This window comes from Lonchura striata, chromosome 4, assembly GCF_046129695.1.
Source record: "Lonchura striata isolate bLonStr1 chromosome 4, bLonStr1.mat, whole genome shotgun sequence".
NCBI classification, from domain to species: Eukaryota; Metazoa; Chordata; class Aves; order Passeriformes; family Estrildidae; genus Lonchura; species Lonchura striata.
The window spans coordinates 5,790,338-5,817,417 of NC_134606.1; the positions used below are offsets into that span (position 1 = coordinate 5,790,338).

At 45.6% G+C, this 27,080-nt stretch overlaps 1 protein-coding gene across 2 annotated transcripts; it reads right to left on the bottom strand.

Annotated features, from left to right (window-relative positions):
* SMYD1 (SET and MYND domain containing 1) lies at window positions 1–25,121 on the bottom strand. Of its 2 annotated transcripts, XM_021535738.3 has the most exons (10): window positions 24,701–25,121; window positions 16,074–16,250; window positions 15,227–15,440; window positions 13,365–13,495; window positions 11,609–11,647; window positions 8,742–8,934; window positions 5,211–5,303; window positions 4,027–4,190; window positions 2,342–2,510; window positions 1–402 (listed from the first exon to the last, which is right to left on the bottom strand). In XM_021535738.3, exons 1-10 carry the CDS (start codon window positions 24,835–24,837, stop codon window positions 244–246), a joined length of 1,476 nt encoding a protein of 491 aa, XP_021391413.2. In that variant the 5' UTR covers window positions 24,838–25,121; the 3' UTR covers window positions 1–243. The 2 variants fall into 2 exon arrangements, with proteins under 2 accessions (XP_021391413.2, XP_021391414.2); XM_021535739.3 differs by lacking the exon at window positions 11,609–11,647.
* Between the last annotated feature and the right edge of the window lie 1,959 nt (window positions 25,122–27,080).

Genomic DNA, 27,080 nt, shown 5'->3' on the forward strand with positions numbered 1-27,080 from the left:
TTTTCTAACTGTTTTTTTTCTTTAATTATTTAATGCCTTAGTGATAGAAAAAGGGATGTTGTTTCTGCCGGGACCTCTCTGCTTTAAGCCCTCAGAAGAGTTTCCAGGATGCTCCCCCAGCAGGTCCATGCTGACAGACTTGTGCCACTGGAAACAATCACATTGCTGTATCACATTCCCAGTGTTTGGAAGTGCCATGGGTGATGTCACCCTACAGGCATGAATTGGTGTCAAGCTCCAGGTTTATTCCTTTTTGTGGAAGAGGCTTGGTGCGGTCTCATTGCTGGGTTCAGGCATGACTTGAATCTTCTGGTTCTTGAGGGCAGCTTCCCTCATCTTGTAATACATGAACTCATTCTGCTGGAACATGCGCAGCTCCATCTCCGTCTGGACACGCATGACCTGAGGGACACAGCTGGTTACAAACCCTGGGCTGTCCTAGGTTACAATATAAAGATGTATTCTATCCCCATCTTCAAGAGCTGTTGAAACCAAGAGGGCAATGGTTTTTTCCTTATCTCCTGTTAATGCCTTGCCCATGACCCACAGATAAATCCCTCTGGGGGCCATTTCTGTTTAATGGACCCACCAAAACTCACAGAATGGTAGCAGCCCATTGTGAGATGCTCTGCCCAGGGGTGAGGAGCTAAGCATCCTCACCTGGATATAATCTGGGGTTTGGGACAGAACAAGCAGCTCTTACCCACTGGTTTCCAGAAGACAAGAGCTACTAGATCTTTTCTATGGGATCACCACTTCAACAAGACCATTCCATCTGGATTGCTGCCACCACCCTAACGAGCAGGGTGTCAGGTTGTATTCTGACTCTGTCAGTGGTTTTTCTTTTGTATTATTGTATGTATTTTATTGTGTGGGTTTGTTTTTGTTTTTTTTTTTTTCTTAATAAATTGTATTTCTGACCTGGAGTCTCTTACTGGTTTTGCTTTCAAACTGGAATAACTGCCACTATCAGGCACTGTTCCCAAGGGATGTCCTAGGCCATGCAGTGACTGAGGCACCTTGCCCTCAGTGTCCCACCAGCAGGACCAAAGCTGGCTGGACACAGATATTCTGCTCCTTTCTCACTCTCATTTGCTGGCGTGCTAAAGAAAGCATCAGCCTTTCCCACATCCAGCTTTCCCACAAGCTACTGGGAAGCCTCATGCTCCAAAAAGTGATGCAGGACCTGGAGGTGATGCTGTGCAGAGCCAGGAAATGAGTGCACTTCCCATCCACACACAGGGCCTGGCCCTTGGGGTGGCCCATCACCAGGGTGGGGGTCACCTCAAGTGGGAGAAGAGGGTTGCTCAGTCCCACAGTTGCACCCTTTATACCCCAGGATTCAGCAGCAGCAGTCATTCCTAGCGCTGCATTATAACAGAGGATCAGAAGGAATTCTAGGATATATTTTTACACCTCTCTGTGCATTTATTCAATCCTTTGTTTAGGAGCACCGAGATAAGCATGTGCCATATATCTGCTATTTTCTTCCTAAAATGTGAAGGGAAGCACAGAAATGGAGGTATCTCATCCTCTGCTGCACATATGGAAACAGTCAACAGGTTGGCTTTAGGTAGTAGATATTAATTTTTCTGAAGATATAAAATTGTACCAGTGAAGGTTATAGCTCTGCTATATGAGGACTAAGACATCAATAAAGGATTTCATCTGGTATCCTATAATTTTTGGGGGGTAATAAAGGAGAATGCTATAAAGCAAACAGGTCACATGAAGGGACTTAGGGGCCAAAGAAATAATAGATTCCCCAGTTGCAATTGTAAATAATTCCTCACATCTGAGCAGATGTAATTCACTCGGATCTCCACTCTTGACTCTAAGCTAGGAAATGCACCTATCAGTCATCTGAGGAAAGAAACATACTACTGCTGAGAAGGTGGTAAATAAAGAAGAATAGACACCAATAAAGAAAATCAGGTGGGAAACTGGGCACATCCACCACATGTGATTTGATATACCCAAATTCCAATGTCATCCCTCCGAGAGCAGTGAAATCAGCCTGCTGGAAGAATGGGGGGGCTCTGTCTATTGGCACAGCAATTTCAAAGAAGATTCAGGGGCTCAGCTGCCATTTCCCATGTATGTTATGGTGCAAAATAAAAGCTGCTTTTCAGGGATGAAAATTTCCAGTAAGAAAGGACATGCATTTCCCTGCAGAATGTAACATAATCTAGACAAAACCACAGCACTAATGGTTTTATCTAGATTATGAGAAGCAGTCAGCACTTAATACATCTCTCATCTCTACAGTCTGTTGTTTCTATGACTTGACTGTAATTTTGCCCAGATAAAGAGCAGAGACAAGACAGGAGATGACACCTACCTCCAGGTCTTTGGTAATTGGGTGGGAAGGTCCATGGGTTATCAGGAGAATGGCATAGGCTTTGCAGATCAAGCCATGGCCAACTTCAATGAGGCCAGCGTGCCAGTGAGTCACTCCCGCCCGCATCACGGCCATCCCCAGCTGCGCGTTGTTGGGATGGTAAATTTTCCTGGAAAAACATTGGGTAATTTTAGTTCAGGAGAAATCTAGGTTCTCAAAAGTGTCACTGACATGATATGTTTGCCAAAGAGCAGTTTGTTTACTCAGGTGAAGAGCTTGTTGCAGCCAGTGCCCCCAAAATGTGCTCTTCTTAGAAAGGGACGGGAACACATTACACAAGGACAGAGCTGTACAGGGACATGAGTTATGAAAAATGGGATATGGACTGGGAAAGTTCAACTCCTGGCTTGGAGGAAACCAAGCTCTGTCATCTCATGCCAAAAGAAAACCACGCTCCATCAATATTTTGGCACAAACAGAACACAGATCTGACCCTACGGCTCAGCTGGCACCAGCTTAACCTGACACACTTAGTGGGGTTACAATGCAACAATCACCAACTCCTCATTCAGAGCAGGAAGAGAAACAGATGGTTCCAGAAACTCCAGAAATGTGCATCTCACCCTCTGCAGATGCATCCCTTCATCTGGGAATTTTAAGTGCCTAAAGGGAAAAATGTAACTTCTCCTCTACATCCAACTTTAAAAGATTAAGCAGAGTTAGAAACTGCTTGGACTTAGCTGAAAACCTGCCCTCAAGGGTTTCTTTGGAATTTGAATTGGCACTTAAAGCAAGAAAGGAAACTACCAAGGTCCTCACCATGGTCTGAAAAATTGAGGAACACAAAGAAGAAAGAATTCTCTCTCAGTCAATTAGCTCAGCACCAGGGCTGGGACATGAAGTTGCTTGTTAGGCCTGCAAGCCAGGGAGGTGACTCTGTCACCCCTCTGCAAAAGAACAAAATATAACACCCTTTTGGGGTAGAACTGACCAAAAAGACAAGTAATGAGTGTGAGATGTCCTCAGCAGGAGGATGAATAAGATTATGAATTTGGCTTTTCTCTGTTCTCAACAGTTTCCATTATTTTTCTTTCTTTCCTCTTTTTCCCTTCTGTTAAATACTCATCAGTCCTGTAATAAAACCTCAGTAATAATAAAGCACTTAATTTTTAATGTGAGGTTTATCCTGGATCTATGTGAACTAAACCTGAATTTCTTTATTCTCACTAAGCTTTTACCACAGAACTATATAATGAGCCAAGACAAAATCCATGTAATATTCAGGAGTGAGGAGATATCTTGAGTGACAGCCATTTGACATGGTTTCTCTTTGACCTCTCCTTCCTGCAGGGTGCAGGGAACAGGCCATCTCCTGCAGTCACAGCCTCTGTGTCCTGCACCCAGGCTCTGTGTCTTGCTATCAGGGCAGCCCTGAGATGGCTCTGAGACAAAACAAAAAGGCCAGTGAAAGATGTTCCTAAACCATTTGCCAGTTCCAGTTTAGTAAATTAAGGTGTTTGTGCATTTAAGAAGGGACCCCTCTCTGTCTGGTGGTATAAAAAGTTTCCCATAGGAATTTCACCACCACTGCCCTCATGGGAGCAGACTAAGAAAATTATTCCTGTAAGGCACTGCTTAACAAGGTACGAGCACAGAGAGCTGCCAGAAGCAGGACACAGACGTACAGGTAGCCATCCACCATCCTCTTGGCATAGTCAGCTGCTTCCTCAAACATCTGGAGGTAGGAGAGCACCTCGGAGGCAATGCTGAGGATCCTCAGCAGGTAGATGTTCGTGTCCCCCAGCACAGGCTCCTGTTTCTGCAGGCAGTCACGGCACAGCTTCACCACCTGAGTGTGGAGGGACAGCAAGGGTGAGTCCAAGCACCTTTGGGCCTGAAGCTGCCACACCAAGACCCCGTGGTTTGCACAGTCCATGCCATTCCCTGAGGCTGAGCCAGCCTCTGTGAAGGTTGGGGAAGGGAGGGTGTCCTTTGATATGTTGAGAAACATCAGCCTAGGAAAATGATTGGCACTCACAGCTTTCTCTCCCAGGGTTACACTCATAAAACTGAGGTGAGGAAAAAGTGATTTGTACTGCTCAGGAGAATAAAGACTCCAGGAGGCTGGGTATTGTCAAACACCAAGTACCTACAGGACTCATACTCCAATGCCATCCACCAGCCTCCTGAAAATATTCAATGCAAGGAATATTCCTAATGACCCCCTGGGGCTGGAGACACAGAGCTGTACTGTTCCATGCCTGATCTAGCCATGGGTCAGTGTCCAGATTTCTGTTCTAGGGGGCTTCAGCCTTTTCCCAAAGACAGTTACAACCCAGAGGTCACTACTGAACCTGGAGTGCTCTCTGAGGAGAACAATTAAATATTTCCTGGGTGAGCAAAAGAGGGGAAAAAAAAGAAAATACTTGAGATGTCTCACCCGTTGCCCTTATAGCTTGGACTCTAAGGTGGGACATGGCTCACCCAAACCACACATCTATCCTCAGCACCTAACAAATGAGCAACACAAGGCACTAAAGAGATCAACACAAAGACCCCTGATGGTCTTGTTCCTTTCCCAAACCCACTGTCCTTCTTTTTTTGAGGCTACCTGGCAGAGCTGACTTGTTACACCTGTAAATCATGAGTTTCACCCAGGAGCCTTGGGTTCAACACCTGTGTCAGTCAGAGGTGCTGGAAGTCACCTGAATCTCTTTGTGTCATCACTACAAAAAAAAATCAGTCTGGGATGCCTCAGACATGGTTGTGCTTTACAGTTTCAGCTATAAATTGGGAATCTAGAGGGGAACAAGGCCTCCTTTCCTAGGCAGTGTGTGTGCAGCAAGAGAGCAGAAGTACCAGGACTCACCTCATGGTAATGTCCCTCCATGCGGGCCTTGCTGATCTTCTCCAGGGTGTCCTTGGAGAGCTGGATCACCTCCTTCACTGTGTCTGCAGAGGGCTGGGGACAGCAGCAGGAAAACCAGTGAGGACAATGCACTGCCTCACATGTGCCAAGGTATATTGGTTGAAATCAGCTTGGTGGGATGCTTCCTACATCACCACTTCCTACTGCTGCTTGTAAATACCAGTGTGCTCCTCAGACCTGCCCAAGGCTGCAATGGTCCCAGCTCCAGGTCAAAAGGTGAAAGTCCTGCTGACTTCAGTGGGAGTGTTGCCCATCAGGGTAGTGGCCATGTGCCTCTGATATGCACAGCTAGATTCCTCAACCCTCCCCACCACTCTTCCCTTCTGGAAAAGGGACAGAATTCAGCCTGCAACTGAGAGGTCTCCTGAGATACCAAAGAGGCTGTGAAAGGCCCCAGCTGGAGAATATCAGGTGCTCTTAGTGCAGCTGCTAGAGGGAAATGAGGCTCTTGAATGAGAGACCAGTGGAATAGGAAAGATCCCTGGATTTTACCTACCCTGACAAATGCTGTCATTAGTTCCAAATAGCCTAAGATGGCTAAGCTCAGATTTCAGCTCGATAGGGAAATGTGTTTTCCTGCACACCTAAAAGAAGTTTGTGTTTCACCATGCATTTAGAGACATGAAGCACATGTAGGAACACCTGGCAAGACACTAATGAGTTCATTATTAGTTGCCACCTCTTTATTCCCTTAATACTGAAATATAACATGATATCCAGCAGAACCATTCATCCTCTGCTTCTCTGAGCCCTTCAAATTTGCACTCCAGAACTATTCCAGCTATCATGACCTTCCTTTTCATAAATGAGGAAATCTGAAATCAGCCCACAGTCACGTGACTCCAGGAATTTTTGGGAAGAGCCTGGTCTGGAGACACACAGCAGAGCCAGCAGCCAGGAAAGACCTCTGGGTGTAGATCAAAAGCAGAGTCCCCATATTGCAATGAAGGATGTAAAGACTGGGAGTCAGGACTATAGGGCTGTCCTATTGTCTTCTTTCCACACATGGTCAATTAGACTTTTGAGGAATCTGAAATTCATCTAGTTGGGAAATCCTCTTCGAATTCTAGTATTGAAGGAAAACCAGTAATTTTCTGACCCATTTACCCCGATCTGTTACAGATGTTATTATGTTACCATTTGTGTTATGATTTATTATTCTATAGCATTTTACTGAAGCTACTGTAGCTAATCAGCTTTGGGCAGCTGTCTGAGCAGCACACCCAAAGGCAATGTTAATGTCAGTGCAAATCACATTGCTGTGCTGTCTGCGTCAAGGCTCCCAGAATAGGAACCTCAAACAGCATTTCCACAGTGGCTTTTTCTAATAAAAATCCTCCCTCGCCTTTACTAGACTTCTAAGTCAGTTGCCACTCTAAACAATGGGAACTGGGCTACTCTTTGGAAGGGGTGAAGGACTGGAGGTCAGAGCAGCTGTTGAGGATGGAAGCTGTCCATCTCCCATGTATTCCTAGCGCTTTTTCCAAGCAGCTGTGAGCACTGCTGCCCCCAGGCAAGTGTGTCTGAGCTCAGGAAACGTGACACAGCCAACTGCTCTGCGGGTGAGGTCAGCCTGGATACTTATTGTCTGTGGATGGGGTGTATTTTTAATAGCTGAAATCATGCACCTTGCATACTCACAGGCTTTTTCTGCACAAGCACTTCAGATTGTGGAGGACATTGCCCCAGAAGTGCATGTTTTCCTGCTGTGTGCTGCACAACACCTCTAATGCTCACAGAAAGGGGATGGTGCATGTCTAGTGGGTGTCCCTGCTCAGGGTAGGACAGATGGAATGAGGTGATCTATAAGGTCCCTTCCAAGCCAAATCATTCTGTGATTCATGGTCTCTGTTCAGTCAAGACTTGATAGCAGGTGTTGAATGATGGATGAGACTTTTTTTTTTTAATGCTGTCTACTGGAGAATGTGTTCAAAAATACTCCTGCAGAAAGCCAGATAAAAATCCTTCTGCATCAGAGAACTGAGTTCTGGGACAACTTTATATTATAAGTGGAGAAGTACATTAGTCAGGATTAGCTGTAAGATGAAGCTTGATAATTTAAAATGGAGTTATATAGCAGGGTCTTTTGTACCAGAGGAGAACTTGACCCAGCAAGGCAAGGATCTCCTCTAGTCCCATCTCCTGTCTCCTATAAGGGAGCTCCCTTATATCAGCTCAATACTATTCCTCTAAACCTTTCTCAAGGAGAGAGTTACACTCCACAGCATCCAGCCTTTCCTGGCTGCCATGTCTCTGAAAGAAGAGTTGCAGGACTGAGCTTGGCTTCCTGGCACCTCCTGAGAGGGGGGCTGAGAGTTCTGTGCTCCTTCCCAGGAAGCTGCATCTCACTGGGGCTCTCCTGCTGGCACTGCTTCTGTGAGGTCACATTTCCTCAGCCCAATTTTTTTGTTTTGTTTCCCCCCTGCTCCACATCATCCCCTGGGTTGTACTGTCTGATTCATGGTGTGACTGCTCAACACTGCAGATCAATGACTTGCTCTGCCTTGCTTTACCTTCCTTTATACACTTTATAAGGCTTGCAGGAGTAGAAATCCCCAAGCTAGCACTGCCAGAGATCACAAAACCTATGAGCAATTATATCCTTGGGCAGAGGAACTAAAAAGAAACTCTTAGAGCTGCCAGCACACTCATAAACTGGAGCTGCTGCCCAAGCAACACATCCCACTGCCAACAGCAAGACACAGCCCTATACTCTCCTGCTGGATGACTTGTGAGACCTCCAGGGAAAAGAAAGATTACTTAAAAATGAGCAGTTCAACATGTTAATTCCTCACAGTCAGTCTGCCTGCAGCAAGCATGCAAAAATGTCAAGTGATGGTGCAAACTCCTTGTGACAGGCCTTTGCAGAGAGGGACTGGGAGTTCAGGCTTCCCACGTTCCTGCAGCCTGTGTGATGGTACAAACCACAGAGCTTCAGCAGCACTCGTTAGTCCTGTCACCATGGATCACCTGCAACACATTTCTCCTTCTGCACTCAAAATGTAGAGTCCCTTGCAGTTTTTCAGAAAAAAAAAAAAAACAAACAAACAAAAGAAACCCCCCCCCAAAAAAAAAAAAAAAAAAAAAAAAAAAACAACAACCCAAAAAACCACAATCTAAATGCCAACATTTTTCTCAGCTCTGGCCCTAATTTTCCAATATTTTTTTTATTCTGTCTATTGTTGGACTTTTAGGTTAAAGGCAACTTTGGGAGGCTTTTTAAAATTAAAAACTGTACTTACCTTGTATAATAAGGACTGGCCTTGCATGGTGGGCTTGAATTGGTGTTGTGCCCAATCAAGGTCCAGATCTGTTCTCATTTTTTTACGTTGGCATTAGTCATGCTTTTGCCAAAATCTGACCATCGAGACTATCGAGACTGCTGAGAAACCACAGTCCTAGAGACCCACAGATGCCTTGTAGAGGAGATGCAGCCACCACTGGGTTTGGACACTGCAGGACAAACCATACCTTGCTTTCCCCTGCCTTCACTGCCAGCATCAGGTCATCCTTGAGCTGTTTCTTGCAGTGCTCGCACGTGCAGTCAAAGTAATATTGCTTCTTGAGCTGCTTCCGCCGCTCCTCGCTCAGGCTGAGGAAATCCACGTAGGAAACCGTCAGCTCATCCCCCGGGGAAATCTTGTTCAGGGCCCTCAGCTCGATCCTAGGGGCACAGGAGATGAGATGTGCATGTGGAGAAGCAGCAGAAGCAGAAGTGCAGCCACAGAGCCAGCAGGGACCATTCCTGCAGCCTGCCCTGCCTTGCAGGGGCGAGCCCTCGCCCTAAGGCGCTGCTTTAAGGCTTCAGGGAGGCAGTGCAGAGGGGAACAGCAGCCTGGTCAACTGAATACAGAGCAAGAACACAGTCACACCAGTTTTTCCTGCCCCTCTACAAGTCCCTGGCAGGGATATGTAAAGGTCTGAACTATAAAGAGGTTATGGCTCCATTAATTTATCCATATGGGGGCTGAACCTAGACCTCAACTTTTAGTTTGTTGCAGGAGATCTCACCAGAAGAAAAAACATTGAGATCAGAAATACACACCAAAATGCTGAGTTTGGATTTGGGGTCTTTTTTTAAGTACTGCTTTGCATGCTACCCACACACCCCTGGCTATACTCCCAGATCCTGAGCTCTGCTGCCTTCGGTATCGTTCTCACTTTGAAAAGTTAAGACAAATTCCCTCTGGCTGCTGCATAAGAGATGCCCTCACCCTGCTCATGCATTTCCACATAAAAGCTTAGAAGTAATTATCTGGAGAGAGTATATTTTTAAATAGCTCATTTGACCTATTACCACAATTCAGTTGCCAACCTCTACTACTGAAATCCATGGCAAGGCCCTGATAACGGGATTTGGAAAGCCAGACCTTTGTACCTGCCTTTCCCTCATGTCATTCCCTGCAAAAGGTCTTCAATAATGTGGAGATTCAGAGCTATTCCCTTGCTCTTTCACTCTACATACTGAATGTCCCAGTTACTCTGGGCCATCTCTCAGTTGTAGGGGCTAAACAGGCACAACTGGCTAGAGAATTTGGTGAGAATGGGGAAAAAATCCAACAAATACCAGCTGTGAGGTGGTTCTTTTGTACCCACCTCCTCTCCCAGCTACTAGTGAGCTCAACAGTGTGTTTAATGCATGTCTGCCCTGAGATGGACCTGGGGGGAACCTGTTGGCTTCCACCAGAACATGAGGCACTCTAGGTGGAACCCAACAAATGCCTCACTAAAGGCAGAGGTGGCAGAGGACTCACAGGTATCACCAGGTGCTTTAGAAGTAAGCTTTTTGGGGAGGACATGACTTATTCTGTGTGATCATGTTTTTGCAAACAGTTGTAATTCTCCTGTAATTCCCTTCTAATTCCCTTGGAATTCCTGTTACAGGCTCTCAGTACCAAGGGCGTAGCTCTGAGTCTTCCAGCTCTGCTAAAGCTGCTGTCAAAATTCTTCTCCGAGGCTGGTCTTGATCTTCTCTGGGTGTTGCCATATCAGCAACAAATTTCATACAAAATTTACCACCAAACATGCCATTGTAACAAAGGACAGCTGTTAGTTATGTCACAAGTACAGGAAAGTGCCAGACCGAGAAAGGTGCAACCAGCTACTCCAGGAGGAAGTGCACAAAAAAGAGCAATTCCCACCTGAAAAGTTTACACATATAAACATTCCCGCTAACACTTCACAGGATCCTCATCAAAGTGAGTCATGCAACCAGAGAAGCAAAATCAAGCCTCTGACTTTCATGATGCCCCTGATAGCCCAAGCACTGTAGGGGTATTTCAGGCAGCCATCTCTTGTGTGGAGGGGATTGATAGCCCTTGGGGTTAGCCAGGAAACACATGGCATATTTTAAATACTGGAGTTCAAGAGACACTGTCAGCCAGGAGCACACCACTGAGCTTGTCAAGGGCTTTCTCCAGTGTCTGCCACGAGCAGCAGGGACCTTGATAGCTGCATGCACAGGCACAGTAAGTGCCTGATAGCTCAAAACTCAAATTGCCCCAAATAGCAACTCTAACCAGAAGTGAAACTGGTTTTCCCCTTTTTTATAGCCCTATATATAATGTCCTGGGTAAGATTCAATGGTGAAAAAGAGCACTTAAAATGTATTTCACATCTTCTTTGAGGAAAATGCATGCTTGCTTGAGATTAAATTTTAAAGACCACAGTGTCTTTAAAGAACACTGACTATAATATACCAAATGTAATGAGTTAAGCAAAAACTTTTTTTTTGCACATATTTTTGTGATTTATTTAGTTTGGATCAGGTAACAGTGGCATCATTAAAAGGTGGAACATTAATAATGGATTATGGAAAAAAGGAATTGAAACCTACATGTCATGGTCTGCTACTGTAGGTAACTCATTCCTCGGGCACAGTTTGTTGCAGGAGAAACACGGAGTATTTAGTGTGTCAGTAACACAGTCATTTCTCATCTCCTAATATGCAAGGCTTTATTTTGGGCTGTACAAGATTAGCAAGACCTTGTTCTGACTTTCATGCTCTTGCCATAGTCAGGGGAGGAGAAATGAGAAGTGGAGAGGGGAAATACTGACAGGGAGGAAGCCAAGGGAGGGGGTGGGAAGGCAGAGAGGGAATTCACCCTGGGGAAGACAGTCTATTACCACTATTATTTTCATTTACTACAAAATGCAGAGTTAAGTGAGGTTTGGGTTTAGTGGGGCTTTACACAGGGAAAGAAGTTTAGAAAACAGGAAAAGTAGAATTTGGAGTAAACAGAGGGAGCCCCTTGGGGTCTTTGCATCTTTTCCATTAAACATGGGGCGTGAGGGGTACAGGGGAATGGAGGAGAATGATGCTTTCAAGACTGACCCACCTCATCTGTGTGTGGAACATTGATCTTACAGCCTCATGACTGAAAGACAAAACAAACATCTGCAGTTTACACATGTACAAGTACAACAACAAAAAAAAATGGGTACGTGGCATAGCACTGGACATTGCACTGACAGGAGACAGGGGGGTTGCCTGTGCCTGCCTCATGTGGCACTGCATGAGAGCTTCCCTTTTGATGTGCAGCTGCCAGGACCAAATTGTCCATCAGTGGGCCATAGAGGATTTGGTGGAGAACTGCCCTGGCACTGTGATTTTAGGAGTGGTCTAGGTCAGGGAATGTACAAAACCTGCTCTTGATATTTGGCAGGAACAAGGGGATTGGATCTCCTGCACAGAAAGGTCTCCACTGACATCAGCAGTTGTACTCTCTGGAACACAGCTTGAAATGGAGATCAGACTGGGATATCAGCCACAATTTACCTGGCCAATAACCAGATGGCCAAGTTTAAAGTCAGTAACCAGATACATGTGGGAGCTTTGACAGGCTGCCAGGCAAATCAATGTCCTTCCTGTACCTACTCAGAAAGTCAGGGCTGTTATCACTGCTGGTTACCTGCTCCACTGCTGGAGCTGTTTGCAGAGGCTCTCCTGTCAGCCCACTATGGATCCAGTCCAGGGCAACTGGATAGCATAGCACAGACTCCAACCTGACTTTGGATCAGACCCTATTTTCCACCAAGGTAATCATCGTCATGCACTTTTGTTTTCTCTTGGCTTGTTTACCAGCTGCTTGGTAAATTCTGGTATCATTTTATCAGGGAAAACCAGCAGTGATAACTGGAGTGCAGAACCAATGTGTTAGTTAAAAGAGGAGCTGGAGGGAAGAGGGGTGGTTAAATTATAGCACTAAAGTTTAGTGAAGACAGGTAGCTGTAAAATAGTAGCAGAAAGGTCAGAGGAAAGATCAGGTTTTGGCAAGCAATTTCCCACAGTTAATATTTTGCACACACTACAACTTTCTGATTCAACAGCAGTTTATACCTGTCATGGCTTGGAAACTGGGAAGGGCAGGCATCCCTCCTGTGGGCTACCTCCACTCCCAGCTCTGGTGAAACATCTCTGCATTTCACACCAAATCTTTTTCCATCTCACTCATCCTGCAGAGGTTTTCTTACAGGACTGGAGTGGGAATAGGGAATGCCCAGAGACTGAGAGCATCCTGCACTCTCAGATAACACAACTGTCACTAAGGTCCCGTTGCTAAAGAGTTAATCAGTGATTAATTGAGATGGGGGTTGTGTTAGGAATGGTTATAAACACATCAGCACATGGTGATACACAGCTGAGTGCAAGCTTCAGTTAGGAGAAACTCTTGGATTGTAGACTCAGCATAATCCTTGATAATTTGCAAGTAGAATTACTCCTTATCTATAGATGAGACTTCAATATAAGAGGTGAGTTAAACAGCTGCTTACTACTTTAGCTACCTATTTTGAGTCTAGTTACAAAATTCATAGGATGCCAGGGGAAAATTCTTTGCTGGTTGCTGGATTTGGGATCAAATCTTATGTATTTGTTAGTGCATCAGATGACAATTTTTTAAATAACAAGAAGGGAAACTAGTTTGTCTTTAGTAAGAAAACACTGTTTGGGCTTTTTCTCTGAGCTTATTTCCATCTCTCTGAGAGAAGGAAATAAGAATGAATAGATTTTCTGGGGCAGGGACCTGACAGTGGGGGTGGCAGAGCCTGAGCTGGCTGCACCCCTGCTGCAGCAAAGGAAAGAAATCCACTCACTTGCCATTGTTGAAGACGACAGTGCAGTTGGGCCAGCAGTCATGGTTGGCCTGGCAGAGGTTGGGGAAGATTCCCACACCAACAGCCTGCAGTCCTCTTTGGTCACTGAGGGTAAAGCCATTGCAGCTGATCTAGTCCCAAAACACAGGCAGGAAGAAGTGTTAAAGGAGAAAAAGCTGAAACACTCCAGCTGGGATAAAACATCAGAAGAGAAACAATGCAGGACTTGTGCAGAGGGGCCAGGCCAGAGCTGAGTCAATGTTATGGAATATTTGCTGTCAGTGTTCATTTGGGATGCCTAAGATAAACTTGGTTGGGCCATGCATTGATTTCCTTATATTTGGTTCCTGAAAATAATTCAGAAAAAGGTCACAAGAAAATGACTTTGAGGCAATTCAAGCAGAAAGCAAAGTTCACACTCACAAAAACAGGTACCAGTTAGGAATTAACCTTGACTGCTGCATTCAACCTGGTCATGTTTGCTGGATTGCCCTCAAAGCTCATAAAAACCAGCTACTACTCTTTGCTGTGAATTTTCAGAATTACTACTTTTGTATGACAGATATTCCAAGAATGAATTATTTCACTTTTCTATATGAGACACTACTATGAACAGAACGGTTTTAAGTCACAAGCATTAATAATGGAAATATCTGCAAACAAAAAATCTGATAGGATAAACCAAAGGAAATAATTAACCCAGCTGCTGATTATTTTACCCTGTTAGTAGTTTTATTTCCTTTGTGAACTGATTCTGTGGTTTTTCTGTGCTTCCTTGCTCCTCCACAGACAAGCTGTGCTGGTCACTAGCACATAGGGTCTCCCTGTGTCCAGTGGACTGGGTTTTCTTTGTGGTGTGGGTGCCAAAGCTGTGTCCTCTCCCTGTACTGGGAGTGACAAAGACCAGCTTGTCTTGCACAGCAGCCACTGGCAGAGGGGTGAGCAGAGCCTGTGTCTCCTCGTGGCAGTGTTGGGAGCTGAGGGGGTAGTGCAGGATACCCAGGGCTGGGAGCAGAGCAGCTCAGCCTGAACTGGAATTTCTCTCTCTGCAACACTGAGAGCAAAAGTTTGTAGTTAACTACTTTGTAGTTGATATTATTAATTTCCATTTTTTGCTGTTTTAATTGTATATATTATGTCAATGTAAAAAATCAAATGCACACAATATTAATAGACATTAATGTATCTACTAAAATAGATCTTCTATATTCAAATACATTCTAGATGTAGTTACTAAAAATATATTTTCTCAGCTGTCCCAGGTGCACAGAGATGCCCAGTGGGACTTGTGATGAAAATGCAGCACCTATGATTGAGCAAACCTCTTGTCTGCACATTGAGACAGACAAAATGTTTCAGCCCTTGCCTGTTACCCTGATTTTTAAGTGTTAAGTTTTCTTTTGAAAGTTTTAATGTTCTCATAAAACTTCTTTAGCCTTCTGATAATGTTTACATATTTTTACTGGAGTTCTCACACAATGTTCATGTAAATAATGATTGTTTTACATTCTCCTTTGTGAGAAGAGAGAATTAATAGAGTGTTAGTTTGACCAGTGTGGTTGGAGAAGTAGCAATTTCATCCTCCAATCCACTACCACTTTTAGAATTCTATATATTGCAAAGTCAGAAATAAAATTAACTCTTTTTCTCTCTTGAACTCGCCAAGATTCTGTGTACTCATTTTATGTCCAATAGCAACACTTGCCCTTGCCATGCCTCAATTTCCCTGTGTCAGTGCAGATGAGAAGCAGGTGGGGGATGAGATGAAGTCAGCCATCCTCTCATGAGGCCAGCTGGAGAGTTTCTCCCCAAAGCTGGCATCACAAACCCTCCCCCCGTGCTCTGCCCCCCCTTGGACGTACCACCCCGAATATGTGGGAGATGAGCTGCATCCCGAACTGCTGGCACTGGGGCGGCCAGAACTCCAGGAAACTCTCCACGTCAACACGCAGCTCCTTCTTCTCCTCCTCCCCAAAGCTGTCCACGTGGTTCTGCAGCTCCTCGATGGGCACCAGGCAGCCCTCGGACAGCCCGCTGCCCTCCCGCTCCATCTTCCACAGGATGCGGGCAGCCAGCCTGGCCAGGACACAGCCACGGGGTCACAGCACCAGCACCACATGGAGAGAACAAAATTCATCAGGATTCATCCCCTGGGGGGCCACGGTGTGCAGGCAGACCAGCTGAGACAGGCTCAGCATCCACGGGGTGATGGATGGTCAGCATCATCCCCAGCCTTCTGAAGCACAGGGAGGTGCAGGGTTGTGTCCCAGCACCTGTGTTCTCATCTGGAGAAGTTCTACAAATCCCCTGGTATCCAGCCCTCCACAGCTGCTCCCATTTCCTTGAGGATTCCTCTCATTTTTTTATGGTGGAGCCAGAATGTGAAGACAAGTTAATGTATGCTATAGGCAAATTGGGGAATAACCCATCTCTTCTTTCACTTTTCCACCTACTCCCCAGTTTCCCAAACTTCCTAAACCAAGCAGGGTAGGTTTACCTCACCATGTGCAGAGTTTTTGGGACCCAGCAACAAAAAAAAAACAAACAGGAGCACATCTCTTGCACCACTGATGCTCTTCTATGTACCTTCCCTATCTCAGAGATCCTCCTGGCCCATCCTAAACCTTCCCCCACCTCCACCTCGCCCAAGTCAGGCCACCCAGGATGGGATGCTCTGTTCTCTCCCAGGTCACAGGGGCCAGCTCTCACCTGATGTTTTCTGTGGGTGCCTTGCCATGTCTCTTGATGGCAGAGCACTCGTTCTTGTGGTTGAGCCAGGCTGCTCTCTGGCAGGTCCTGTCACAGTAATGGGCAAACTTGCACTGCCCGCAGCGGTGCAGCCTCTCCTGCCGCTTGAAGCAGGTGTGACAGATGACGTGTGTCAGGCTGCAAGGACAGAAGGACACCTTGGATCAGTGAGGTCCTGCCAGTTTTGCACCCCTGAGCTCCCCACAGCCACAGAAATGAACATCTCGAGATTTCTGGTGACTATGGAGAAACATCCCACCCAGCTAAATCGTTGTGTTCTTGCCTGGTGCTGTTGCTGGAAGTTAAATGGTGATGGAATAACTGGGAGCCCTTCAAAAGGGGTATTTCATCTTTGGGGGATTCAAAACAGGATTTCCAAGAAGCATGCTACAACTGTATGCATGTAACCATAACCAAGGCTGGGGAGGATACTGATGAAGGAGTCTGACCTCACATCCTGCCTCTGAGAGTGTCCAGGGTCCCAGACTGAGGGGAAACCTCCCCCATACCCCCTTCATGTGTCCAGCTTTTTCTCCTACAATTTAATTCACTGAGAAGGAGGGGGAGACACTTTGGTCTCCTGCCCAAAACATTTTGGGACTTTCCCCTTGCTGCTAGAGAAGGCTTTTCACTGCCTGATTTGGTGTCTGCAGCTGTCTGCTTCTCCAGGCAAGCGCTCACTTTATCTGGGCCTCCAGCCAGGCTTGACAGTACAGGGGAATTTAAATTCACACCACTCAGCCACTGCTGGTGCCAGAAGGGAGGTTCTCATCACTGCAAAAAGCTCAGAGGTCATAGAGGCTTTGTGATTAAAGAAACATTTATAATTGTGCACAGTGCAGAGTGGGGAAAATGAGGCATGGGGAGATAAAAAAATATTGATCATCCCATGAGGAGGATGTGCCACATGCAGGAATCAGACTCACAGCCCCAGAGAATCCAGCCCAAAGATTGTCCTTCCTCTTTACTATACCTATATATAGGTACACACATACATATGCATATACATTTATATCTATATCACAGTACATTCAAAATGAATTTTCTTCTCTCTGAAAATATTGTGTCAGCTGCTGACATAATCTACCCTGTGCCTTGGCTCTCGCAGGATAAAGAGGGCCACAGATTTAAAAGCAGGATGACCCATATCAGACAAAACCATGTGCAAAAATGAGGTTTGGAAAAAAGGGTTTAGGAAAGCGAGCAGTGCTGGAGGGAGCCCAGTGCAAGGCAAGCACCTGGGATGGGGCAGGAGGAAACGTGTCTGGGAAGGGGGATGCTCCACTGTGTCCAATGGCAGAGCTGAGAGCTGGTGAGAAATGTGAGGCTGGGCTCTGTCAGCTGTCAGGTCAGGGGGGCAGAGAGGTGCAAGAGAGATGGCACTCCTTGTAAGGCAAAGCAGAGCCAGAGGGCTGATAAACCCACATGGTTTCATCGTGCCAGGAAGCACAGGGAGATTATCTCACATGGGGAATGGGGGTTCCTCCTGCCACCTCCTTTAAGGGCAGTCAGGGAAAAAAGTTTCCTTGTAGAGAGGAATGACAGGTTGGAAGGGAACACGGTGCAGAAAAATCCAAGTCTTCTAACAGGTGCTTCTCTCCCCTCAGTTTGCTCCCTGAGAACAAAATCACTCTGAAATGCTGACTTTGCATTTTGCTGTTTATTGCATGGGGTGTCCAGATTTTCCAAAGCAAACCTGGCTGGCAGAACTTACCAACAGCTCTGGAAATCCCTCATTTCTGAGGAGATGCAGAAATGCACCAGAAATGTTAAACAAGACTTTTTGAGAAAGAGAAGGAGCAGCCCTTGTGGTAGTGAAACTGCAGAAACAATTACCCCCAGGTAATCTGACTGGCAAGTGTAAGAAATACTGAAGCTCTTACAAAACCATTATGGGATCCTCCATGCCCCAAAATGGTTTCAAAGACTGGATTTGAAGATACTGTGTGTTATCAGGACTCCAGAGTCCTGGGCTAAATTCTTGGCCCAGTAAAAAATCTGGAGACACAAGTATTTGAGATCTATTCCATAAAACTTCAGCTAACATTCCTTAAGCATCTGTGAGCACCTAAATCCCCCAGGTGCCCCTTGGCAGTTGTGAAACTCCTGCTGTGACAGAGGAGCTCAGGGCTGGATGCCCCAAAAGGGAAGGACAAAGTGGGGCTCTCCCTTGGCTGGGCTCTGGTTCCACCTGTCCTGGAGACACAAGACCCAGACACCAAAGGCTTGCAGTGGTTCAAGGCTCCTCTCTCATCCCCTCTGCAATGTTAAGGTTCTCCAAGTGGAGCAGCCTGAGATTAAATTTAAGTCTCTCAGCCTGTGGAAATTATTGGTCTATAAAACCTTCTCTGTCTGGTCTAGAAAGTGTTTAACACAACCCAAAATGGTTCCAGGTATCCCAGATCTCCCCTTCAGTACAGAGAGCAGCCCATGCCCGTGTGAGCAGGATGCTGCATGGCCAGGCAGCACTAAAATTCCTGGAGAGGACCCTGGGGAGGTCCTTTCTGCTGTGGCACCTACCAAGGAGTCCTGGAGGTCTGAACCCTCTGGGTCTTGCTGCTCAGCTTCCCTTGCTTCATCACAGGGACAGCACAACAGATTTCTGCTCTGTGTGTGCACCCCGCAGCCTCGGAGGTGATCAGTGCCCCCTTCCACACATAGTGAGAGCTGGTTCTCACCCTGACCAAAAGCAGGATCTTCTTTAGTGATTATGCCTCCAGCCCATCACAAGCTTGCCAGGTCAGGATTTAGGGCTGACTTAGAGGGCAGATGCCACTGACTGACTCACTGAATGACTTTCTGGGGAGCCTCAGGTTTCCTTGGCCTCCCAGCTCAGCATCAGCCGAGCTGAGCTCTGAAGGGCTCACGTGCTCTGGTGTCACTTAGGTGAGACCCAACTACAGCTACTCCTGAATGCAGCTACAGTGACAAAAACAGTGCTTCAACGAGCCAACCAACGAGTGCAAGAGGTAACACAGCACTGACAACAAAACCATGGCTCCTGCAGGCACAGCTTGCAGTGAAAGCACAAGAAACAAATAACTCTTGAGACTGCTTGGACTGGATTCAGACAGATTAAGATCCTGCCAGGTTGAGCACTGCCACAGGAAATGTATTAACCTCATCTCCAAGACATGCACAGCCCAAACATCTGCCATCCAGCACACAAAACATCTCATTCAGTGGCCTGGAAAAGCCAGGTGAGATGGCTTTAATGCAAAGAACAGAGGAGGATTTCACTGAGTAGCTGATAGACACAGTGAGTAGCTCCCAAACTGTTAAACATGGGTCCATGCTATCCTGTACATCACAGATACACAGAGATGGCCTTACTCACAACTAAATCCTATTTATTATTGCTTGGCAGGGCACCTCTCTCCTCAGTCTGCTACAGAGAACAACATAAAACCAGCTTAAGATGTAGGGCAAAATCTCCTTGGTTTTCCAAGTAGAGGCTCTAACACTTCATTAAAGACAGCAGCCTAAGAAAATGCACCTGTTACCTAAAGATGAATTATTAGCATAAGAATGGGTTTGCTCCTTTAAAAAGGAGTTGAAGCTTAGTACTTTCATCTTTAAAATGTCAGGGATGATATATCCTAGCTTTTCTGATTTGAGAGGAGGATTTATTTTAGACTAATTTTTGACTATTTTATTTTTAGTTTTTCATTACAAGATTTCCCAGCCTTTTTTTAGAGATGTGGGTGAGATTTTCTTTAAAACATCTAGGTCTGTTCCCAGGTTTTAATTAGGCTTTTGAACAAATGAGATACTAATAAAAAATCAAACCTGAGAACATTTTTTAAAATATGAATAGGATCACATTAGCTCTCAGTTTTTATCGGTGTCAGCTCAAAGAATTTGTTCCCATAATCTTTTAAGTCATGCTGTTATGGAAAATTTTGGATTTCTTATATGTCTAGGTCATCCTAACTACAATAGCAGAGCTCCCCACATTTCCTTGGAAAAATGTTTTCAGCCTCTTTCTACATCAAAAAGACATGCAAAAATTGCATGATCTCAATTTTTTTATCAATTTGCAGATCAGTCATCAAGCAGATCTTCAGGTGACCTTGGCTTTCCACCACATGACAGTGTTTTCCTTGACTACTGTCCCTCAAATCCTGCTGGTTAAAGAGCAAATTTCTCTTGGCAAAGGCTGACAGAGACATATGAGGCATCCCCTTGCTTATAGGAAATGTAAACTCTTACAGGCTTGAGAGCCAAGTGATGTGTCAGAGGAGAAGGTCACATACAGCCCCGGCACTGGGAATGCCATGGTCACGCAGCTGATGGAGGAAAGGAGATCTGGGATCTTCAAGGAGAAAGCAAAGAGGGAGGAAGGATTACAGAAAGCTTCAGTGAGAGGCTCAGGGCCTTTGGAAATTGAAAAATTACTCCAAAGGAAACAAAGAATCCCTTGAGAATGCATTTCCAGCTTTCTGCTTCTACGTCAGGGCAAAGCTGCCTGACAGTGGTGTTTTCTGAGTGATATTTCAGCTGAAAGCAGAAAGGCTAAATCAGAGATCAGGCTGTGCCTACACGTTATCCTGGAAATCACACAGAGTTCTGCACCCCTTTTCCATCAGTATCACCATTTTTTTAAGCAGCCTGCTCTCATTCAGGTAGAAGTAACAGGCTTGATACAGGAGTCAACACTAAGTACACACTCTGTTAAGCAACTAAGTTATAGAATCATAAAATCCGAATGGTTTTGCTTGGAAGGGACTTTTAAAGGTCACCTAGTCCTAGTCCAACCCCCCTGAAATGAGCAGAGTTATCCTAGTGAGTCATACTCTGGCCTTAAAACCTGACTATGAGCTGGCTGGTGTTTATAGGATCCTCATTTTTCTTTGAGTTTTACGTATTTCTAGATTAATGGTCTGTGTGAGAGACTGCTGCTCAGATGACCATCTGAGACTGAAGAGTACAAGCCCTCACCATCTCAAACAACTTTGGGGGCTTTCAGGGTCCCTGTGACCTTCAGGGGCTTCCAGGGTGGGATTCAGCCTGTAGATTCAGACACCAAGATGTGCTCATTTGTCTGTACCCCCTGTGTCTGAGTAGAGATTCCCCAGCACAACCAGTGGGGTCTGGAGAGCCATTCAGCTCAAAGGTAGATGTCTGTGTTCACTGCACATATAGAGCTCCACTGATTATATCAGCATTTAGTGCTGGATTCACTTGGCTGGACATAGAAATCCAGTGTTAGACTCTGCAGGGACACCTGATATAGGGTTTTGTCAAAGGAAACACTTGTCCTTTTTCCTAGCAAAATAGAATCTCCACACTTCCTCAAACTCAGCCTCCAACTAAAGACAGACATCAATAATGTGCAGTTGGGTGAAAAATTACTTTGACAGCTCCTCACATGAATCTGTCTAAGTATCTCTCTCTACCTACATCTATAAGTCAGGTTGGAGTCTGTGCTATGCTGTCCAGTTGCCCTGGACTGGATCCATAGTGGGCTGACAGGAGAGCCTCTGCAAACAGCTCCAGCAGTGGAGCAGGTAACCAGCAGTGATAACAGCCCTGACTTTCTGAGTAGGTACAGGAAGGGCATTGATTTGCCTGGCAGCCTGTCAAAGCTCCCACATGTATCTGGTTACTGACTTTAAACTTGGCCAGGTAAATTGTGGCTGATATCCCAGTCTGATCTCCATTCCAAGCTGTGCTCTGGAAAGCACATGGCTGTTGTATCTCTGCAGAGCTCCTCTCCCACAAATCTCAAAAAGATCTTTGCTTCACCTGCATATCCCATGCAGCCACACAGAAATCACCGTGTGGCCTCTGCACTGCAACCTCCTTCCACACCCCTTTCAACAGCAAAATCAGGGGAAGGATTTCAGAGTCTCAATACCCACAGACTGGGAATAGACTTCCCAAAGGACTGAGTTCTTCAAAGGACTGCAAAGCAGAGGCCAGCTCTGCACTCTCGTGCATCTGTGTGGTCTTTATGCACAAAGAAAGCTGAGACCTCTGGAAAATCTGGTCACACATTTGGTAGGGCCCGAGCCAAAAACTGAAACCCAGCAATCATTCCTGTTTGAGTCCCTTTTCTATAGTACACATACACAGTGCTTTCAGCAAGGCAGGGGAGGTACTGAGTTGAATTAGGATGAGGGACTCTGGATTTTGGGTTTGCCTGTGCAGGTTGAGACCCTTTTTTTAATAGTGTAGACTCAACAGCAAATTTAGGACTTATACACCTGTGTTTGTGCGCTAGGAAAAGCACATGCCTCTTCACTGGGCTCTTCATCCATGCAGAGGCAACAGCAGTTCCTATAGAGCAAAACCAGCTATTATGGCCAGGTGTAGATTTAATCTCGCAGGAATAAAAAATACAAGGATGCAGGCAACCCTTCTTTGACAGCAGTTAAATCAATGGAGTTTGATGCAACTGAATACCCTGGGACAGCAACAGAAGGGACCTTTAAAACCAAAACCCTGGGTGTGGAAGAAAAGCATCAAGGTAAAGAAAAATGTGAAAAAATGTGTGTTTCCATTATATCTCACACCCAGGCTATATCCTGCCAAGCTCTAATCAAAAAGCTTTCAGTCTGTTTCAGAGATTTTGGGACTGTTTCACCTCTGACCCATATTCAGAGCTCTGAGATGAAATGTGTCACAGGAGGGTACGAATCCATTATTATTGCACAATAGTTGCAGAGAAGGGCTGTATTTACCTTCATTTCTTGCTGCTCAGCCTCTGGACCTGCCCTGGGGAGCTAAACAAGACCAGCTTGGAGAGGAAGGGAGGGAAGCAGGGAACCACATCTGATTTTTCTGTGGGAAGGCTCAGCCTAAGGCACAGTCTGAGCTGGAGCAGGGACAGCTTCTGCCCTTGTCTCACATTACACCAGTGACATTTGAAAATGCAGCAAAGCTGCAGCTCTTCAACACGGGCAGCTCTGCTCCATGCATGGTGCAACACTGCACATGGAAGAAAACATATTTTTAACCCATCATCAAAAACCAAAATGTTTTCAGTTGTTTTAAAGAAAAAAGTCTTTTTAATAAGGCATATGACAGAAATAAGTGCCCATAGGCACTTCTGAAGCAAATCACCACAAAATTCCAGCTAGTGACATGAGTGAAACTGAAATACTAACTGAAGAGCTAAAAGGACACATCAAGGAGAAATTACTTTGTCACCAACTCCTGTAATTGAGCTCAGGGTTAAGACTTCAAGAACTCAACATTTTAAAGTGAAAAATGACATTTTTAATGTGAGCTCTTGCAATGACATAATAAAATAAAAACTAAAGGTGTCATTCCTGCTATGGCAAAGATTCATAATCATGTTCACCCACTGACAGTTAAAGGACAAAGAAACCACTGCGAAAGAAAGACACATAAAAAACTTATTTCTTCCTCTGCCTATTTAATATCCAATTCTCTGCTGCTGCCAGATCACACAGTGGCACTGATCAGCTTCATCTATGATATGACCAGGGTTAATGCAGCAGCACAGCCTCTGCTTGTGCCCCAGACTTCATTAGCAGAGCCAATGCAATTAGACAAAACTCAGCTAAGCAGAATTGCTCACAGCCCTGTTTAGTGTGCAGGGTATTTGCTGAAGTTACTGTTTGGGGCTAAAAATTCAGTCTCAGGATTCACCATGATGCCCTTGAAGAATACTCACAACTTTCTTAAGCTCAGGTACCATCTAAATCCTCAGTTTAAAAACCTGGGTCACATTCTGTTCTCAGTTACCATGTTAAAAGGCTGAAGAAATTTCATTTGTGTCAGAGGCTTTAATTTAGATTTAACCCAATGAAAATCAACACAGAAATCCATTCTTTGCATCTGTTCTCTTCCAGGTTATTTAAGTGAATCTTCCACTGATTCAAAGGGCAGAAGTGGGCACCTACCAGCCACACCAGCAGCACAGATTGAGTAAATGTTGTGATTAAAACAAGCAGCAGAAAAGACAAATATCCTTGCACAAGAACTCAGAGTCTGGCTACATCAGTGTGATCATAAGTTTAAAACCAGTCTCGTGAAAGAGCAATGCAGACGTTTGTCTCCAGTTAGCTCAGCCAGCTGTAAATATTAAATCTCTTTAACAGAAACAGTGTCACTTGCTGATCCCCACCAGCTCCTAGTTCGAGGGCAGCGGGTGATGGAGCTGGAAGTGCAGCTGGGATGGTACACGTGAGCAGAGCACAACAGAATTCAATTTTATCATGTATTACCCATCAGAGACTTCAGCAAAGCCAGTCTGAGATTCCTGGTCCTGAATTACCCTGACTCCTGGCAGTTCTCTGCAGGGTAGCATGGGGCTGCTTTTGTGAGGCACTGAACACATGCAACGTTCACTGCTTTTCTAAAAGGACACCAAGCACCTTGCAGGGTCACATGCTGGAAGCCAACTGCACCATGCTGCAAGTGAACAAGCTGATCTGAGCCCTGGGGAGGACATGCACTACAAGCTGTGAGTGTGTCTTTCCAGAAGTGCTTCTGACTTCCCTCTGATGCCTTCTCTGATGTCATCCAGACTCCTCCAAGCTTTTATACAACCACCCAGATGAAATTTTGCAGCGAGATTATTTTTGCTTGGAGCTTTCCAAGTGCTTTTCTCTTACCTGTCAAAAACCACGGCTGCGTAGGCTGGCTCTGCAAAGATGACATCCCCAGCCAAGAATTCCTTCTGGGCTTTCAAACCCCTGCCTTTGCCTTCGGCTGTGAACAATTCCACGGACTCCATTCCTCCTTTGGTCATCCCAGGGACCCCAGGGTTTGGGAGGTGGGGATCTCAGAGCCAGCCAAGCCTCCTGTCACTGCTGCCAGCCTGGAGGTGCTGCGAGGCCAGGCTTATAAAAGCAGGGCTGGGCTGCCCCCTCCCCTGGCCACACAGATTCCCATAGCAGGGCCAGGGGGTGGGAGCAGGGCAGGCAGGAGATCCTCTGCTCAACAGCATCAAACTACAGGGACGAGACAGGGCTGGGCTTTCTGCTTCATTAGGAAAGCCCTCTCCAAAAGTGACGCTGGGAGATGTTTCTCTCAAGCACAAAAGTTGTATATGTTACAACTCGGCTCAATTTATGCTCTCCCGTTGAGAAGAGAGTGTATTCTCTTCACAGGGTATTTTTAGCCACCACATGCTTCTGTCTCTCAGGAAGCAACAGCTGAGACAGTGGGATGGGGAGGGCTGGGATGCCTATTTCTGACCCCTGCACTGTCTGGCTTTTTCTAGAAATCAAACAAAGCTGCTTTATTTTTATCCTCCAAGAGATGGCAGCGAGTTTAGAGGCAGGGATAACAGAGAAACACGTGCCTTGACATTCTCAGCATCCTGTCACTACCAGGAAAAGAGGAATTCACATCCCAAATGCCAGTGGCAGCGTGTGTACAGAGCAGTGTGGAAGGAGCTGGAAGGACACCAACAGTTCAGCACAGACTGTGGGAGCAAGCAGAACATCCTAGATACTCTCACCATTCTGGATGCACCAAACCTCTTTGAACCATCACCTGAGAGCTGTCCCCACCTCCAGTGCTCAGCTGTGGAACGGAATCTGAGCCACCTGAGTGGAAAAAGATGGTCCAACAGGGAGCCCAGACTCAGGAGCAGCATGGCTTTACTCTGCACCAGTGCAAGTTCAGGGAGACTCAAGAAAAGGCCCTCATGTAGAAGAATGAACCTCACTGTGAAAACTGAACCCAGCCCACGTTGCCCTTCAGCATTTCTTTATCATTTAATAGCAATTCACAGGGCTGGTTCCTGCTAATCTCACCCTACACTAAGGAAACCTGATGCTGTTTCCTGCTCTAAGCACTGTGAGATAACAATGATTGCAGTCTTCTCCCCACATCTCTGTGCTCCACAGAAAAATCTGTCTGGCTAACAGCAAAAGTGAGCTGCAAAGAAATAAAGAGGGTAAATCCTGTGCATCCTGTGGCAGTAAAATAAATCCTTTACATTTCCAAGGCAGTGGGAAGTATCACTGGGCTCTTTGAGACACAGAACTGCTCAGCAGCTTCTGCTAAAAGCCTCTGGCAGTGTTTCTTGCCTGCAGATGAAGTCTGGTATCCTAACAAATCCCTGTCTTACAGCCTGCCTGCATGTGCCAAGCACAAACAGTATCAATCCACAGCTCCATAAATTCAGGGTGATCTGGCAATTCATCTGGTTATGAGCAGTATTTCCATAACACCAGACACCTCCCCTGCTCCTGAGGAAGGCCAGAGCTGTCCCAGAGCCATCAGCAAAAGCCTCCCAGTTCATACTGTGAAAAGTACATTTCATGGCCTGGAAAAGTCACTACAGGCAATTAACTCCTACAAGCAATTACAATTTTAGCTGCAATGCTCTGCATGTGTGGTAGGTGATGTCAGGATGCTCTGGTCTCATCTCTTATTCAGAGGTTATATCCCTTGGCTCTGACATCTTTTGGAAACTGCCAGAAGGATTTCAGCACCTCAAAATCAGTGCTGATTGGTTTTTTCCTCCCAAACTCCCACAGCTTGGAGTGTGACTATATTGAACACAGTCATTTAATCACACCAAGCATTGTTTCTGGTTCCCAGAGAACAAATAATACAGAATAGAATAACAGAATAATAAAATGACAACAAAGATGCTGGATATCAGGGATTCCTTCTTTTTCAATCCATATTTAGAGCAGTGAACCTACTCTGAGCCCCTTGAAAAAAACATTGAATTTCAGAGGCAGCTGGAGAAGGTCACCAGTTTTGAGCATGGAACAAGGCTGACCCCTCAGCAGGAAATTATTTTGTGCTTTGGGTCTGTCTGGATTCTGGGCTGGAGGGGTGAGTGGCCCCATCCTCCCAACAGGAGAACTAACAGCACCCTCTGCTGCCCTCTAAAACTTATCCAAAGCACAATTTTATCAAATTTAATGGCAGCAGCTTTGGACTGTTGCCAGCAGAGCTCAGATAAGCCATGAATTACAGAGGGGAAAAAAAAAAAAAAAAAAGGAAAAAGCAGGAGGAAAAAATCCCTGT

Excerpts from the sequence above, each read along its gene's own strand:
- SMYD1 (XM_021535738.3), bottom strand. The coding sequence starts at position 24,837 with ATGACCAAAGGAGGAATGGAGTCCGTGGAATTGTTCACAGCCGAAGGC. Across the intron at positions 13,496-15,226 it reads TCTCCCACATATTCGGGGTG|ATCAGCTGCAATGGCTTTAC; the intron begins GTACGTCCAAGG and ends TTTTGGGACTAG. Across the intron at positions 8,935-11,608 it reads ATGTTCCACACACAGATGAG|GATCGAGCTGAGGGCCCTGA; the intron begins GTGGGTCAGTCT and ends CTGTGCCCCTAG.